Source organism: Rhinolophus sinicus, linkage group LG15, assembly GCF_036562045.2.
Source record: "Rhinolophus sinicus isolate RSC01 linkage group LG15, ASM3656204v1, whole genome shotgun sequence".
In the NCBI taxonomy this organism is placed as follows: domain Eukaryota; kingdom Metazoa; phylum Chordata; class Mammalia; order Chiroptera; family Rhinolophidae; genus Rhinolophus; species Rhinolophus sinicus.
The window spans coordinates 13,194,375-13,212,690 of NC_133764.1; the positions used below are offsets into that span (position 1 = coordinate 13,194,375).

Genomic DNA, 18,316 nt, shown 5'->3' on the forward strand with positions numbered 1-18,316 from the left:
TTTTGCAAGATGCGGTGTGACATGTTGGAAATCAGTTTCCCTTACAGTAGATGTGCACTTCTGGACATATACCCAAAATAATTGAAACAAGAGGCTCAAGCAAATACTTGTACACCCATAATCATGGCAGCACCACCCACAATAGCCAAAAGGTGGAAACAACCCTAATGTCTATCACTGAATGAATGGATAAGCAAAACATGGTATATATGCACAATAGAATATTCTGTCTTAAAAAGGAAGGGGATTCTGACATGTACTACAACATGAATGAACCCTGAGGACATTAAGCTAAGTGAAATAAGCAAGACACAAAAGGGTTGTGTGATTCCACTTATGTGAGGTCCGTAGAGTAGGCAGATTCATAGAGACCAAAAGCAAAAAGGTGGTTGTAGGCAATGGGGAGTTGATGTTTAATGAGTATGTAGTTTCATTTGGGAAAGATAAGAAAGTTCTGGAGATGGAAAGTGGGGATGGTTGCACAAGGTGAACGTACTTTTGCCACTGAATTGTACCCTTAAAAATGGTTAAAATGGTAAATTTTGTTATGTATATTTTACTACAATTAAAAAGAGTAAATGTGGTGATCCTACTATCAAAAAAGGGGCAACTTTCTAGATTCCAGGTTGCAGGGATTGGGCAAATAAATAATGGTACCTCTACAATGGCCAGACCACCTCTTACGTAATGTTGGTCTATGTTGATCTGAAATGTGTTCAGGATATGACAGCGAAGTGCAAATAAGAGTGTACAAAAGCTATCTGTCCAGTGTGACCCCTTTAATGTAAAATTAACAAAAATAAATACAAGAAAATCTGATGGGTTTGCCCATCATAATTCACTTGGCTGTTTGCCCCCATAAACTCTAATACAGAAGTTCATTTGAGATTATTTTTAGTGGAGGCCCTTCCAGAGGGGTTCCCATTAGAATTTAAATGTGTGTGTGTGTATGTGTTAACAAAAGAAAATTTCAGCCTCATAGAATAAGAGGTGACAAGAAATCACACAGGAAGTCTTCTTTTATAGGATAGATCAGTAAGGATGCTTGTGGCTGCAAGCTACCGCAGACCCAACAGCAGCTAAACAAGGACATTAATTATTTCACACGAGAAGAAGTTGGGAAGTAGGACATTTCAGGGTTGGTTAACTTGGTGGCACCATGACACCAGGGTTTTCCATCTTTCCTTTCTGAAATCTTTATAGTGTTGGTCTTTGATTACTTATCATTATGGCATAACAAATGCCCCCCAAAATTTATGGCTTTCAACAACAGTCATTTGTTACCTCTCGCGGTTTTAGTGGGTCAGGAATTTGTGAGCAGCTTATTGAATGTTTCTAGCTTAGAGTCTCTCATGGGGCTGCAGTGAGATGTCAGCTGGGGCTGCTGTTATCTCTGGGCTTGATTGAGGCTGGAAGTTCTATTTCTAAGGTGGCTCACTCCAATAGCTGGCAAATTGGTGCTGACGGTTTGTTCCTCTCCACTGGACGACTTGAGTGTCCTCACAGTGTGGCATGTGTCCTTAAGTGTCCTTAACTGTGGTGGCTGGCTTCCTCCAGAGGGAGCAATCCAATAGGGACCAAGGCAGAAGCTTCAATATCTTTCGTGCCCTGCCGTCGAAATCTGTATTCTGTTGTATTCTACTGGTCACACAGGCCAGCCCTGATTCACTGGGGGGGGGGGGGGGAGGGGGGGGGGCTACATAAAGACATGAACACCAGGAGGTGAAGCTCACTGGAGGTTGTCTTGCAGGCTGGCTACCACAGCCTTCACCTTAGCCTTGTCATCTTACACATGAGAAGGAAGGAGATTGCTCCTGAAATGTGTTCATGTGTATTTATCAGGGAGGAAAATCTTTCCTAGAAAGCCCCCAAGGGGGCATTCCCTCAGGACCCACTAGCCAGGTTGAGTCACATGCCCGTGCCCCAGCTGTGAGAGAAGCTGGGAAGATGGGCATCCTGGGAGTCTGCCTTTGATAGTGAGGAAGAAGGAGAGTGGAGGTCGGGTGAGTAAACAGCTCCCACAGATTGCTAACTACCTCAGTGCCTGAGACAGTCGCCTGCCCTGCAGGAGTGAGTGAGCAACCACGTTCCCAGGAAAAGGGGGTGTAATTTGACCCTTTATATTTGGAGGGTTTAAACAAGCTCCTAGTGTGGATTCCAAAGGAGGAAAGGAAAATTGAGGCTCTGAATGGACCCAGGAACCTGCAGAGGCCAGAAACTGTCCTAACTCAAGGCCTCTGAAGCTAGTGGGCACCCTAAGAAAGAGAACAGCTGAACACTGAGAAGGGCAAGCCTGAGATCTCAAGACTGGGGATCGGGGGCGCTAGCTGAGTGTAGCACGTTTTCAAAAAGACCCAACAATGTCATTCACCAGCGTGTCCTGGGGACCGGTTGGGACTAGGCTTCAATAGCGACACCATGTGGCCATAAGTAGTAATAGCAACCATAAACTATTCCAGGCAAGGTATAAGCCCTCACAGTTCCTGGATAAGTCAGGGTAGTCTCAAGATCCTGGATTCCTTGTAATTAAAATGCGTGCAAGCAGGAGTGGGAAAATAAGAGTTGGGAGCATACTGTATGCCATGCTTCGGAACCGACAATATAGAGAGAGCATATATACACTGGGAAAAATTGTGGAAAGATATATCCCAAAGGGTTCACAGTAGTACTTATCTCAGGCTCATAGAACTAGAGGTAATTTTTTCCCTTTCTGCTCTTTTTTTTTCTTTACTTGCCAATAATAATAGCAAATACTAACATAGCACTTGCAGTGGGCTGGGCCCTGTGCAACCGCCTGTGAATTGAGTATAATAATTATACTTATTTTTCAGATAAGGAAACTGAGGCCCAAAAGGACTAAATAACCACCCCCTCTGGCTCTGAACTCTGTGCTTCTATCCTCTTTGCAATACTACCTTCGTGTCTTATTTGTAGATACTAACTTTTCTGTGTAATACCATATTTTGCCATGTGTAATGTAGTCCCGTGTATACTGCACACCCACATTTTTGGCCCAAACTTTCAGGAAAGAAAAAATCTTCCATGTGATTTTTTAATTCAAATTTTTATTTGTTTACATTTAGGTATTTGTTTTTTTGTATTATAAAGGAATATTAGTATTTATGTTGTTAAATATTATCATTCAAGAAATTTTTATGTAACAAATAATTACAAAACACACGAACAGACACAAGGTACAAGAAATTTTACGTACCGGTAACAAATTGACGACATCTACGCATCATACAAGGCCAAGAACTCTTCATTGTTGCACGTTCATCGTAAGTTCAACAAAACCCATGATGGTATTCCAGGATATTATTTTGCATACGGATATCATTATTGATTTCTAGAGTTACACTTTTAACGCATAAGGATAAACAAAAGAATTAAAAACATTTATATAGATAGGGAATTAGTACTACCCACGTATAATGTGCATCTTTATTTTTCCTTCACAAATTTGGGCATAAAAGTGCACATTATACTTGGCAAAATACGGTAATATAAAAAAGAAAAAGTAGTGGTATATATAGTTGTTATAATCACAGGAAAAAACATAATGCTATGTTTTTACAATATAAACATGACTGTATGCTCTCCCTGTGGCTGCAGGGGTCCTAGCTGCTGGTGCCACATGGGTATAGTTCCGCCAGAAAGGTCAGGACGATGTGCCCTCTCCCCTTCTTCACCTGGGCTCTCCTGATTTGATTGGTAGCAGTTTTGAAAGGTCCTCCTCTCCCTTGGCATTAATGAATACAGAGACTGGAAGTTAGTAGGGACCTAGCCCTGCTGAGTGATGGGCCTGGACTGGGGCCGGGGTGTGGATAAGAGAGGCTGACAAACTGAAAAGAAGATGGGGAAAGAGAAGCAAAGGAAGAAAGTGAGAGGGAAAGAGGAAGTGGGCAGAATTGGATGAAAAAGAAGGAAGAGAATGTTCTAACATTCTACTCTCTGTCTTCCCTAATCTGACCCAATTTCCTGCCCCTCATCGCTGAGACCCACAGTCTCCCAGCACTGAATCTCCACACACACACACACACACACACACACACACACACACACTCTTAAGTCCTCTTTCACAATCCCTTTGCACTTTTTAGCCCCATATGAACCTGACCATTCCTTGACTACATGGTTTCCCCTGCAAACTTTCAGGAGGATGGTGCTTGCTTTGTTTCCCCACCTGCCCCTCATTTCTCAGAACCTTGAGTCTGGCAGATGTTCTTCCTGGTCGCATTGCTGTGTCCAAACCATTTTCCCTCCCTGTCTTTCAAAACCCCAGTTCCTGTGAAGCTCCTGGCATCCCATCCGGCCACGCGCTCTCCTTGTCCACGTCCTCCATGGGCCTCCTGCTCACCCCCGCACTCACTCAAGACTTGGACGCCTGCCTCAGCCCCTTTCTGTCCTCCTTGCTCCTGTCATCATTCAGGTGACCACCATCCATGTGGATGATCTCTCCATCACCGGGGCCGCCTGGTTGCTTCACTTCTCCTAGAAGAGTTGTTGTCTCCATCTCAGCCATCACTTCCGTAGTCATTACCGATATCAGCACCACCTTTGAAATCGTGACTTAAAAGCATCCCCCTCTCTGACCACAATTCCCCCTCACTCTGTCATTGTCTGGAACTCCCTCCTAACCTTTCTCTTCAATCCATGGGACCTGCAGTCCCCTGAGCCCCCAAGGGTTCAATGTCCATCACTTGCCCATTCCTTCACTTCCCTCCTCAGCAGCTTCCATTTCATGGGCCTTCACCATCATAACCCTTAACTCCTTCATCCCCTCTCCATCCCTCAACTGACCTGACAAAGCCCCAGCCCTGGCCTAGCCCTGCATTTCATACTTGCACCCAAACAGCTAGATGTTACGGGGGAAAAAACAATAAGAACAAGAGGACACATAGCGTGCCAAGGAATTTGTTTTAAAATCATCCCCACAGGCCTTCAATGGCCAGTGTCCAGAAAGCCTCCTCTCCCCCTGGAACGTTCCCCTTCCCACCCTCCAAAATGACTGTATCACATCACCTCTTCAAGTCCCCGTACTGTGTGCCCCCTTCACTCTCAAATAATGCCCTCACTCGGTATATATTGGGGGCTGGGGGGGGGGTGGTGGGAAGCAGCAGCAAATAGAAAAGGGATCCCTCATCTTCCCACCACCTACTCTATTACCCTTCTTCCTGGAGCTTCCATTGAAGAGGCCTGGCTCCCAATCAGTGGCTGACCCTCCTTCCGTCTGGGTCTCACCATCTCTCCCCTTCTCAGAGACTTTGTTTCCTATAATGATCTGCTTTATCAATCTCTCCTCCACTAGCTCATTCCTGAAGCACAGGCTTAGCATCGATCTTTTTTTTTTTAATTCTCCTAACTCACATCCCCCTCGAATTACCAGGGTTTTCTCTGTTCCCCTTCACGGTGTCCCCTCAAAATCACTGTCTCCTTTCCTCATGTTGAATGCTCGCCCCACTGCCCTGGGGTTTGTCCTCCCCTTTCAGCTGAGACTGCTCAGGGTCTGTACAGATCAAAATCACCAAACGGCCTCGTTGGAGCCAGACCAAGTGGTCGCTTCTGTCTTAATGCTCTTGGCCTCTCAGCAGAGGGAGACCCCACCGACCCCACCCTCTGGAAACACTCTTCTCCAAGCCTCTGTAACCTGCGTGCTCTTCCAGTTTTCTTCCTGCCTCGTCCGCTCCCCATCCAATGGCTGGGTTTTCATCCTCTGCTGCCTACTGTATAAGCAGACCCTCGAGCTCGGCCCTCAGCCCCCTCTCCACCCTCTCTCTCAGCCAGCACCATGGGGCTGAAGGTCATCTCTATGACTCCCAAATCTGAAGATGGGAATCCTCAGCCTTGCCTCTCCCTGGAGCCTCAGATGTACATTTCCAAGCATCTCCTTGACATCCCCACCTGCATGTCCAACACGCATCATAAACTCAGGAATGGCCAAAACAGGAGTCTGGGTTCCTCCTCCCAAATTCCTCCTCTCTGAGCCTTCTCACACCCCTGAAGGCACAATCGTCCACCCAGACACTCAAGTAAACACTGAATGAGTCTTTTCCCTCCTTCCCCTCCCACATCTTGTCCTACTCTGCCTCTGCAACATACGGCCATCCTTTTCTCCCCATCTCCATCACTGCCAGCCTCGTCCAGGCCACCACCATCCTCTCCGGGACCACTGCGGTGGGATGTTGACTGGCCCCTCTGTTTCCACCACTGCCCCCATCCGTCCATGAGCCGCACAGCAGCAGAGTGATCTTTGTAAAATGGACATCAGACTAAGTCACGCCTCAGTTTAAAACACTCCAGGGGTCAGGGGAGACGTTCCAAAGGCTTTGTACCGTGTGTAGAGTAAAAGCAAAACCCTTCAGGCCCAGGTCTGACCTGCTCTCTCCGCTCCACACCGCCTGTCACCCTCCCCCTTGCTCACCCTGGCAGAGCCGTGCTGCTTTCTCTGGTCCTCAAACATGAAAGCTCATCCCCATTTCAGGGACTTAAACAACCTTCTGCCTGGAATGCTGCTCTTGAGACCCTTGCACACCAACTTCTTATTCAGATAGCAGCTTAAACGTCACATCCTCCAAGAAGCCCTCGCTGACCACTCCGTTTAAAGAAGTCACCCAATCACTCTGTCCCAGCTCCATACTTGAATGCTCTGCAAAGCTCTTATCAACGGTCTGATCGTTTTCTTGTTTGTTTCGGTTTCTTCTCCCCCGCTGTCTTAGTAGCTGCCGTATCACCAGTGCCATGGTCCCTAGCACTCAGGCCGTGTTCGTTCACATTTTAGTGAAGAAAAGAATGAATTGCTCTGTGACTCTGGGCAGGTCAGCGCTATTCTCACTCAACCTTCTTTAGAAAATGAAGTTACCAGACTGGATAAGCTTTGTTTCTCAGGATCCATCTGCCTTTAAGGTGAGTCAGAGCTATGATGGTCAGTGACCACCAGGTGTCGCTAAAGACTAAGAAGAGAGCCTTTTCCACTATGCTGCAGTTTCAAGGCAGGGCCCAAACGTCTGAGTGGTCAGCTCACCACTGAGAGGGTCTCCAAGGACACTTGGAGTCAGTACATGACTTCTAAAGGCCACCCTGAAGTGCGGGGGGTCTCCAGTGACTCAGCCAGCCAGGCAGAAGACCTGGGGCTGGACCCTAGGTTGTCTCTGGGCCTTAGTCTTCCTATCCGTCCATTGAGTGTAGACTCATTCATTGTCCAGGTTCTCCTAATTCACACACTTCCTTTGTGGCAGAAACATGGTGGGAGAAAAGCAGATTAGAAAGAAGAGGGGCCCTTTTCCTTTCCCCTTCTGTTTTCAGGGGTCCTCCCCCTGGGGCTCCTGGTGTCCACACATTCAAACAGAAGTCACCTCTGACGGGGTGTAGCATTATTACTATGCCTGTGATGAGATAGAAACAATCACATTCCAAAGAATTCCTCTTGTGAGGGTTGGGGAGCTCGTGGAGGAGGAGGGGAAATGTATTTTTCTAAACAAACAAATGTTAAAACCATTATTAGCTCAGGATTCAACAAAAATAGGTCACCGCTAGGCTTGCCAACAAGCCAGGTTTTGCAGACCCTTGTTGTAGAGGAAACCCTGACAAACCACGTGGGTCCCAGACATCTATTGAACAGAAGAGCCACGGGGGAAAGCACTGATCTGTCCAATATCTTCACTTTCTTCCTTCAGATAAAATACACACAAAATATGCTCCAGAAACTGCTCTGCGCGAGTCCAAAGGAGAGATTAGTTAGGTTCTGAGAGAGAAAGAAGAAAGAAGGAGCTAGAAACAAGGGGAAATGCCTACTGCTTCAGGGTGAAAAGTCCCAAAAGCCCAAATCCTCAGTAAGAATGAATTTTATTGCACACATCAAAGTGGTCAAAATAGTGACAGCGGGTGGGTTATACCTCTCGCCAGAACCTTCAACCTCATCCTGATTCCACCCAGCCCCAGAAGAGAAGTGGGGCACCTTTCAGGGGCACATTCGGACCCAGGGCTAATGAAAGACTTGGGAGCAAAGCCTCCTGGTCCTTGTCAAATGCCCAAGGGCAAGCAGGGGAAGAACTTACTTCCCACATAAGAGCTACAGCCTAGGCTGAGCCTCTTCTGGGGAGCAGACCCCAAAACAAAAGGCAGCATAAAATAAAGATGAATTTACATACATACAGATATATAAGGTCTGACAGTTAAGTTTGTGAGCCTGTTGCAACAATGTTGCTAACCTTTTTTGATATCAGAGGAAGTATTCATTATGAATTTGTACCAACTGGACAAACAGTTAACCAAGTTTACTATTTGGAAGTGCTGAAAAGACTGCGTGACAAAGTTAAACGACCTTAACTTTTCACCAACAATTTATGGCTCTTGCATCACGACAATGCACCAGCTCACACGGCACTGTCTGTGAGGGAGTTTTCAGCCAAATAACTGTATGGAACACTCTCCCTACTCACCTGATCTGGCCCCCAGTGACTTCTTTCTTTACCTGAAGATAAAGGAAATATTGAAAGGAAGACAGTTTGATCAAGGGTAATGCGACGACAGCTCTGATGGCCATTCCAGAAAAAGAGTTCTAAAATTGCTTTGAAGGGTGGACTAGGTGCTGGCATCAGTGCATAGCTTCCCAAGGGGAGTACTTCGAAGGTGACCATAGTGATATTCAGCAATGAGGTAGGTAGCACTTTTTCTAGGATGAGTTAGCGAACTTAATTGGCAGACCTTATATATACATACGTATACAAAATATATGTATCAGCTTTATTGAAGTATAATTTGCATATCATACAATTCACCCATTAAATTGTACAGTTCAGTGGTTTTCAGTATATTCAGAGTTGTACAACCATTACCCCAACTTTAAAACATTTCATCATCACAAAAAGAATCCCTACCATATACCCATTAGAAGTCACTTCCCATTTTTCCCCAACTTCTCCCTTACCCCCCCACCTCCCACCCCACCTCTGGCAACCACCGATCTACTGTCTGTCTCTATCGATTTGCCTGTTCTGGACATTTCGTATAAATGGAAGTATATAATACATGGCCTTTCGTGTCTAACTTCTTTCATTTAGCATTATGTTTTCAAGGTTCGTCCATGTTGTGGCATGTATCAGTATTTCATTCCTTTTTATGCTGAATATTTCCTTGCACAAATACACTACGATTTGTTTATCCATTTGATGGATATTTGCATCGTTTCCACCTTTTGGCTGTGATGAATAATGCTGCTATAAACATTCCTGTACAAGTTTTGGCATGAACCTATGTTTTCAATTCATTAGGTATATTCCTAGAAGTAAAATTGCTGGGTCAAATAATAATAACTCCATGTTTAATCACTTGAGGAATTTCCAGACGGTTTTCCAAAGTGGCTGTACCATTTTGCTTTCCCACTGGCAATACGTGAGGATTCCAATTTCTCCACATTCTTGCAAACATTTGTTATCTGTCTTTGATTCTGGCCATCCTAAGTGGATATGAAATAGTATCTTATTGTTGTTTTGATTGGCATTTTCTTCATGATTAATGATTTAAACATCTTTTCATGGGGTGATTGGCCATTTGTAGGTCTTCTTCAGAGAACTGTCTATTCAAATCCTTTGCCAATTTTTAAATTGGGTTGTCTTTTTATTGTTGAGTAGTAAGAGGTCTTTGTATATCCTAGATGCAGATTCCTTATCAGCTACATGATTTGCAAAAATTGTCTCCCATTCTCCCATGGGTCATCTTTTCTCTTTCTTGGTATTTTCTTTAGATATTTTCAGGATATATTGTTAGTTTTTGAGAACTGAAAATTGTTCCATCTTATCAGGTTGTTCCTATAATCATTAAGTAAACACTTATTTTCCCTCATAAATATTCTTAATCTTAAGCAATATTTTGTTTGATCTCTGTATAGATACACCAGCTTTCTCTTGGTTGATATTTTCTATCCATTTACTTTCAACTTTCCATATCCTTGTTTTAGGTGTTTCTTTTGTAAACAGCGTGAATCTGGGCTCTTTTTCAAATCCAATCTGACAGCCAATCTGGCCAAGTTGGTGCATTTACAATTATCATGGCTCAGGCTAATCAGAGGTGCCTGCAATCTGCCAGGGGCCAGACAGGAGGAGGGAAAAGAAACTGGCATTTATCAATCATTAGTTTCATGCCAGTCCCACAGGTAGCTTCGCTCAATGCTCACACTGTGTTGACATAAATATCATTACTCTGATTTTTTTTCTAATAAATTATTTTTTTTTTAATTGGGCAACAGTGTGTTTTTCCAGGACCCATCAGTCATTGTCCTTCAATCTAGTTGTGGAGGGAGCAGCTCAGCTCCAAGTCCAGTTGCCATTTTCAATCTTTAGTTGCAGGGGGCGCAGCCCACCATCCCATGCGGGAACTGAACCAGCAACCTTGTTGTTGAGAGCTCTCGCTCTAACCAACTGAGCCATTGGCCCCCCCCACTCCCCCCATTACTCTGATTGTATAGAGAATGGGACCAAGGCTCTGCACAGTTAAGTCACCTGAAGTAACACGGCTAGTAAGTGGCAGAGACGGGGCACTGGCTGACTCTAGACAGTATCCCCACTGGCTAAAGGGGTGTCCCCAAACCCTTCCAGAGTGGCAGAAATCCAGCTGGGTCTTCCTATCTTGTGATAGGAAGAGACGGAAAAGGGTTACCAGGCAAAGGGAACAGTCACAATTGGGTCCAAGGTGCCTCAAGGTCAAAAGGGTGGGGCCCCTGTTCCACTTAACACAGCCCACCCCCAGGTATGGAAATGCCTGTACCCCACTCATTCCCACTTCCTACCCTATCGCCCCCTGCATTTCTCCTGCCCGTGACATGCCCAGTAGGGTCAGGCTGAGAGCTCCCACAGGAATCTGGGAAACATGGTGATTCTGTTCTAGTGGTGTGCAAGGAAATGTTCAACAAGCCACTGAGGGGGGAGGGGGACTTGTAACATTTGCCAATTGCTGTGGTATAAATATTCCCACCATGGCTAAATTATCAACATCACTCAACACACACAGTTAGGAAGATATGCACTCAGTCAGCTCTCGCAAGCCCAGAAGAAGCAACTGCAGCCCACCACCCTATCTACTCCCTTCTAGAGAAGTCTACCAAGTATGGGGTGGGAACTGCCACTAGGGGCTGTGCATTCCCTACGGGGTACAGACACTTTGTGCTCCTCCTCCAGTTGGGCTTGGCAGTGTGTGTCCCTCAGGTAGGGGGTCCAAAGAGACAGCCTATCAGAGTTGGAGAAACTGAGGCTGAAAGAGAGAGCTTGCCCAGGGATGCACCCGGGAGAGTTCATGTGCAAATGTAGTGCACGCATAATCCCATGTGTGCCTGTACACGCCTACACACACTCAAGTGTGCCTGTATGTGCATGAATACACCTGTTTGTTTGGGGCTGTTCTTGAGGTGAACCAGAAAATGAACCTGTAAATGGTGGTTTTTTAAATGAAATGCTTTAAAAAAATGTACCCATGGGCGAATTATAGCCATGGTTGTGTCCTAAACTATTAATTACAAACAGCTTCTCTCCACTCAGCTCTTCTGAACCTCTTCCCTGCGTCTGTTCCCACAGGCATGGGAACTTCATCCAGCCTGGGTCCCACATACGGCCCAAGACAAATCTAGTAACTAGCTCCTGCAGGGGGGTGGGGGGAAGGGAGCTGGGCCCTGTGAAGGTCCATGGGACACAGCCAAATCCTCAGGGAAGTGGGAATTGTGGTCAAGAAAGGCAGTGAGTAGTGGGAGGAAGCCTGGGGGCTGGGGGCAGGCTGTCGGCAGGAGGCAGGCAAGGTGCGCGCAGAGCACAAGTGGCAGAGCCAGTGGTTCAGAAAGGGGAAGCCCAAGACCAACGGAGGAGCCCTTCACCCCTCCACCTGCATGTGCACTTGGCCCCACTGCACAGAGGCTTGTGGGAGGCAGTGAATGGAGACATGTCTAAATCAACCCAGGGACCAGCTACCAGCTGACTCCATCACTCAAAACAAATGGCATCTTCTTGGCCCTAAATACCTTTGCTGGGGGGCAGAGCCCCAGGAAGAGGCTTGATTCTAGCTGGCCAGAGAAAGAGTTTCTGGAAAGAGTTTCCAGAAAAGGAAGTGGAGCCACCGTGCCTTCTGGGGTCCCCAAATGCAGCCCAACCTCTCCATCCACCTGTCCCCAAGACTCCCTGCCCTCTCCTCCCTTATCTTCTCTCTCCTTCCCCTGCCCAGCGTACTACATCCATCACTGGGCTGTTCTCCCAGAGGACTGTTTGCAACGCGGTACACACGTGTACCCGGGTGTACGTATATGCACCTGTAGTGTACGCATAACCCTGTGTGTGCCTGTCCACGTCTGTGCAGACTCGTGTGGGCCTGAATGCACATGAACACACCCTTGTATGCGACAGACATACGCATACATCCTACGTGTGCCTAGACCTTGAACCTTCTTTTCTTGGGGTTATTTTGCCAGTAGTCCATATATGCCTACAATGGATATTAAAATAACAGTCACTTACAACTGAAAAGTCCCTTAGAAGTCATTCAGTTCAACCCTACCAGTGCTTCTCAGGGTATCACTATTGGTATTTGGGCAGGGATAATTCCTCCTTGATGGGACCAACTCCTAACACACTGCATAGTCCCAAAACTCCTGCAGGCACACGTTAGTAGCACCCCCTGTCATTGTGACAATCAGAAATGCCCTCCCAAGTTTCCAATTTCTCATGCAGGTGGGATGATAGAGCCCTAGGTACAGACACTGCAGGCTTCCTCAGGAGCTGAATTTTCTCCACAGAATCTCTGGAAAGGGTCAGGCCCCAGTTCTTAAATTCCCAGGGATTGTTATCTTGCCCCCTCCTGCAACCACTTACCCATCCACAGTGCTACCTGAGAGAAAGCTCCATCTCACTAGTCCGGTTCTTCCCTCGGAGGAGGCCACCCAAAGGCTGACCCCACTGGCTGGGTCTCCCAATGCTCCTAGGAGGCTGGGCCGGGAGGCAGGAAGTGCTGTGTGGTGGACCTCACCAGCCAAGTAGGTGTGGGTGTATCTGCGGGCTGGTAGGGCTCCTGACTTGAGGGGCTCACCCCAGAAGAGAAGAAGCCTTTCTGAGCAGCAAGAAAGCTGCAGAAAGAAAGTAGAGTGCCGAGCTCCGCCAGGTAGCAGCTGTCAAGCCTGAGGCTTTTGGATACAGGAAATGGCCACAGATCCGGATGGGGCTGCCTCCTCTCTCGCACTTCCTGTCTACTGCTTCTCCAGGAGGGCCAGTGTGCGTGGGTGGGGAGGAGGGGCCGCTGCGAACTGAAACGAAAGGAAAACCGCTCCCCACTCAGACTACGGAGGACCCTGCATCCGCTATTGTGCTGTGTATAGTGAGGTAGTGAGGGTGTGGGTGGCTGGGGGTGCCCGGGAGGGTTGGTGATGGGTGCTGCCCGTGTCTTCTGATGGACCTATGCATCCGGTTGCCTTGGGAATGTGCTGAGGAAGACAGATGCCGGGTTGCAGAGTGGGCTATGTGTAGCTTTGTAGAAACTGTCCAAATGCGTCCCACCGTGGTTGTCCCAATGTCCACTCCTCACTGCACTGCACTGGTGGTAGTCCAGTCACTCCATGTCCTCCAGGTGACTTTTACCGGTGAGACCCAGAGGGCTGGGACCTGCCTGGATTGAGACCTCACTGTGACAATAGACAACCCCCTCCCGCCATGCCACCAATCTGGGGCAGAACTCTTTTGCCTGATGTAATTCCTTCACCCTTTAGTAATTAGCATTTCTGATAAAAATACTTTAACAGTTTTAAGTAGATTTTACTGAAATGAAGATCTTTGAAGTTAGATCTATGTACACAACTAGCCTCCCATCTGGCAAACAGGCTGAGGCTCACCCAGATTTTTGAAATCCAGTTTTCCAATGATTATCTAATAATTTTTTTTTCATATTAAATGTTTCTACCCAGAGGGGATCTTTCAGTTGGATTTTTCCAAAGTATCTCCCTTTGCAACAGATTTGAAATAAAAGTTTAATCTGTGGTCACATCAGCATGTCTTCTCATGTCCTCTTTTTACATCAGCTTTAACATCTCTATACTTTTTCCATAGAGAAACCAAGAAAAAGAAACACCTACAGTTATCAAAACAGAAATTGTGTGGGGAGATTATCTGTATCCACATCAGTTTGTTTTTAACTTTTCAGAAAGATTCCTTAGGTTTCCTTTAACAGCCTCCTAGCACTCTTTAAGCCCTTGGGGGGACATAAAACGCACCCCCATCTCCACCCCGCCCCCAGCGGCACAGGCACGTGAAAAGGAGAAGAAAAATTCAAGTATTTAGCAGCTTCCGCCAACTGCAGGTGAGAACTTGAGGTAAAGAATCCGAAAGGATGCAGTGAGTAAGGAGGAAAATAAGGTTTGATTTACATAAGTCTCGTTTTGACCAGATTTTCCCCCAATGTCTTTCCATCACCACCACCCCAGCCCCCACTCACTCCCAAGCCCCTCCCAACACCCCCCCCCCACCCGTCCCTAACCCACCTTTGGGCCAGGCTCCCAGTATCCTCCCATTCAAATCCGATCCACGATATGTCAGCACCGTCTGGAATATGACCCAGCAAGAAGTGTCAGGAACTGTACACCGCGCACACATCAACGCCCAATGGGGTATTACAGGCGGAGCTGGAAGCCGCAACCCCGGACCCAAGCTCTGGGCCCGCTGCCCAGGTCGGCGTTCCCAGCCTGGGGGTCCAGGGTCCAGGTCTCCAACCTAGGAGCTTCTGGAAGTCTGCCCAGAGGGTTTGCCTCCTCTCCCACCCAAACCCTCCTGCCACAGCTACCGAGAGCACGAGAAATGTCCCAGGGCCTGCCAAGGGGTCCTACAGGCAGTCTCTCCCATCTGCTTTCTTTGTTATTCTAATTGCTGCCGGGGACACCCTTCGTCAACTGTAGAGAGCTATGCAAATGACGGGGGTTGGTAGTGTTATTACCAACAGGCTCTTGGTTTCAAAATCACTTTTGAGTATTCTAGCACCAGTTCCTGTCTGTTCCGCGCTAGAGGGCCCCGGGTCTCGTTGGTCTGTTTCCTCTCGTGTGATTTGCAGGTTGGAAACCCCATGCTGAGGCTTTCCCACTCTGAGTGTGGGTGGTTTGCAAGCTGCGTGGGGCGTGCAAAGAGTCTGAACTTTTGGAGTGCCGGGAGCAATGGCTTGGGTTCTTCCTCTGCCTCAGGTTTGACCTTAGGCAAGTCACTTCACTAATCTGAGCCTCAGTTTTCTCACTCGTGAAAGGGGAATGAAGGCCCTCCTCAGACTCTTTTCATGTGACTATATTCCCGGAAAAGGGAGGGAAAGCCCCTTGTGCTCCCTTAAGGGTGGCAGGTGTGCCTGAGCTCTAAGGCCCCAGACCCTGCCAGTGGTTCCCAGCAGTGGCTGTCTCACCCGCTGTGGGAGACTCGCAGACTTGCCAGATTTAGAAAATTAAAAATAAGGATACTCCTTTAAATCTGAATTTCAGATATGCAGCTTTTTTTTTTTTCAGTATGTAAGTATGTCCCATGCAATATTTGGGATATACTTATACTAAAAAGTTATTCATTATCTGATATTGAAATTTATCTGACAACACTAACACAGAGACTAAGGTGGTTATAGCGGGTTTTCTTGCTACCTGAGAGACGTCTTCATTTGGAACTGGGACTTCTGGGAGAGACCGAAGAAACATGGGTTAAAGTAGAAGGATCTTAAACACAGAGGACGGGAAAAGGCACTGACCTCCAGGCCTGTTTGACCACCTTCTGCTCTCAGGCCAGCAGCGAATACACTCTAGGAGCCTGCGTGCGGGCTGGGCTCAGTGGGCCTCAGTGTGCCCTCTCTCCCCCTCCACTTTACTTGCTCATCCTCCAGCTCTGGCTGGTCTGGCCACCAGGCCGACAGCCCATTCCCAACTCACCCTTCCCAGAGCCACAGGGACAGGGGGCTTCACGGAAGGAGCTAGACCCAGGTGGTGAATCAGGGGTAAAGCTGGCTCTGTGTCAATTATCTTCCAGGGAACCAGATTGTGCCAGTGCAGAAAGCCAGGAGCAGGACACACCCCAGATGTGGTTTAACCCGCTGTGGCCAGACTGGCCGAATTTACCATCTCTCAGTTGGACACGTGACTACCCCATTCCTATGGCCACTGGGAGGACATTCATCCAACAAACATTTCCTCATTTGTCCATCCACTGGTAACCTCCAACTCACTCATCTTCCAATCTAATGGCCCCCATCCCCTGTCTGCCTTTCTTCTTCCTCCACCTCACCCAGTCAGTCCTGCATGACCATTTCTGATGCATCTCAGGGTCTGTGCCACCAGGCTTGGCTCAGACTCCTCAGCGCCCACCTGAACTGCTGCAGCCTCCTCCCCACTCCCCATCTGGCCCAGCTCTATTTCCAATAAAAACAGGTCTCATCTTGCCATTCCCCTGCCGCACATCCGTCTGTTTTGCATCAAAGGCCAAGTCCCAGCCCTCAGGGACAGAAAAGCAGGACAAACCAGGGTGCCTGAATAAAACATGCCTCTTCCAGTCACAGAGAAACTGTTACTCATCCCAGGTGAGGGGGCGGGGACACAGCTCTTGGGAGGGCTGAGGGCCGGGTCTGCCCAGCCACCCCTCATCTGCTGTGGTAGGGAGTGGGGTGCACAGTGGCTCTCCCTGGGGTAGGGGCCAGACCCCACTCCAGTTACAAACTGCCCTCTTGGTTTCTATCATAGATACTCAGCCTCATTTATAATATAAGAAACGTAAATTAAGACTACGAGATACCATTTTTCACCTATCAGATTGGCAAAACAAAAAACCCAACAAAACCGAGCTCATGCAGTTAAAAGTGTCTGAAAACAGGCACCAGCACACATTGTTGGTGGGAAAATTAATTCGTACCATCCCTTCGGAGGGCAAATTGGTAATATCTATCTGTCAAAAAATTAAACCTACAAACTATTTGTCCCAGCAATTCCACTTTCAGAAATTTACCCTACAGGTAGACAGGTGCCCAGAGACACATATAATATGTACCAGAATATTCATTGAACCGTTGTTTTCATAGTTAAAGTTTGGAACTTAAATAGGCAGCTAGTTAAATAAATTATGCTCCAGCCATACAATTAAATATTATGTACTTTTAGGAAAAAATGAGGCAGATAAGTACTAAAATTAAGTGGTCTTAACTAAGATTTATTACGTGCAAAAGAAAAGTGCAGAATAGTGCATATAGCATATAAAGCTTGTGATTTAAGAAAATGTAGATTTTTGGTATGTCTAGACTATCTCTGGAAGGATAAATAAGAAACAATCAACAACAGTGTCCTAGGATGGGAGGAGCAAGGAGAGCAGAGAGAGAGAGTTTTACTTTTTTGTGCCTTTTGAATTTTGTGAAATGTTAGCAAATTAAGCAAAATATTATGAAATACATGTTTCATATATATGCGTATATATATAATATGTGTATGTATAAAATAACTTTAAAAGTAGGTAACTTTTCTAGCATAGTATTCCGTGAGAGAAGGTGATGAGCATATTAAAAACCTGCAGGGCCCTGGGCCAGGCCTTGCCCCTCCCCACGTCTCAATTTTTCATCCGTACAATGGGAGTTTGGGACCAGAAGACTATTCTTGCACTTTCTTAAATCGTACAGCTAACCAACCAAAGAAGTACTAGTGCAGTGGCCATAAGATGACTTTTGATGGCCTGGGGACGTGGGGGGCAGTATAAAATGGCATTGATCAAACCAGGAAGCAGTGCCCATCCCCTGATAGGGTCTCACTCCTCTGGCCCCTGAGCAGGTGACCAGGGCAAAGTTGGATCTGTCTGAACTGAAGGCGCCTGCGGGGCCCCTGCCAGCTCCTACAGATGTCAGTTCCCCAGGGCTTGGCTTCTCTCCTGCCATCACCTGTCTGCCCACCTGTCTGTGCCCACAGAAGCCCTTGGCCGGCCAGGGGGAGGAGCTAAAGATAGCAGTGGAACAGGTTCTGTGGCAGAGGAAAGGTGCATTTCTCCTCTTTGACGAGATCTTGGCTTCCCTCTGGCTCCCTCCCTACTGGATCAGGCTGTACCTAGCTTAGCCATCTACCTGGAATCTCCTCCCCATTCTCTGTGCCCATTCAAAGGGAGCAGCTCTCACACCAAGTTACAGCTGGACCCACCCAACTCCTGCCTCCAGCCAGGCCTCCTCCTCTAACAGAGGATGTCTGTGTGGGAGGCAGGGAGACCTGAGATGCCCGCTGCACTGAGCCTCCCTGGGAGGTGAGATGCGGCAATCCGAGCCCTCAGAGCAGACTCAGAGGAGGCCACCTTCTTCCACAGGCTCCTGA

General features: G+C 47.2%; 1 protein-coding gene across 1 annotated transcript in view; it reads right to left on the bottom strand.

Moving 5' to 3' along the window:
- Nucleotides 1–14,851, bottom strand: part of SPNS3 (SPNS lysolipid transporter 3, sphingosine-1-phosphate (putative)) — a 61,627-nt gene extending 46,776 nt beyond the window's left edge. Inside the window, exon 1 of the mRNA XM_074320410.1 lies at nucleotides 14,504–14,851. Within this exon, the coding sequence (XP_074176511.1) occupies nucleotides 14,504–14,615 (112 nt within the window). The 5' untranslated portion in view covers nucleotides 14,616–14,851. The remainder of the gene's footprint in view (nucleotides 1–14,503) is intronic.
- Between the last annotated feature and the right edge of the window lie 3,465 nt (nucleotides 14,852–18,316).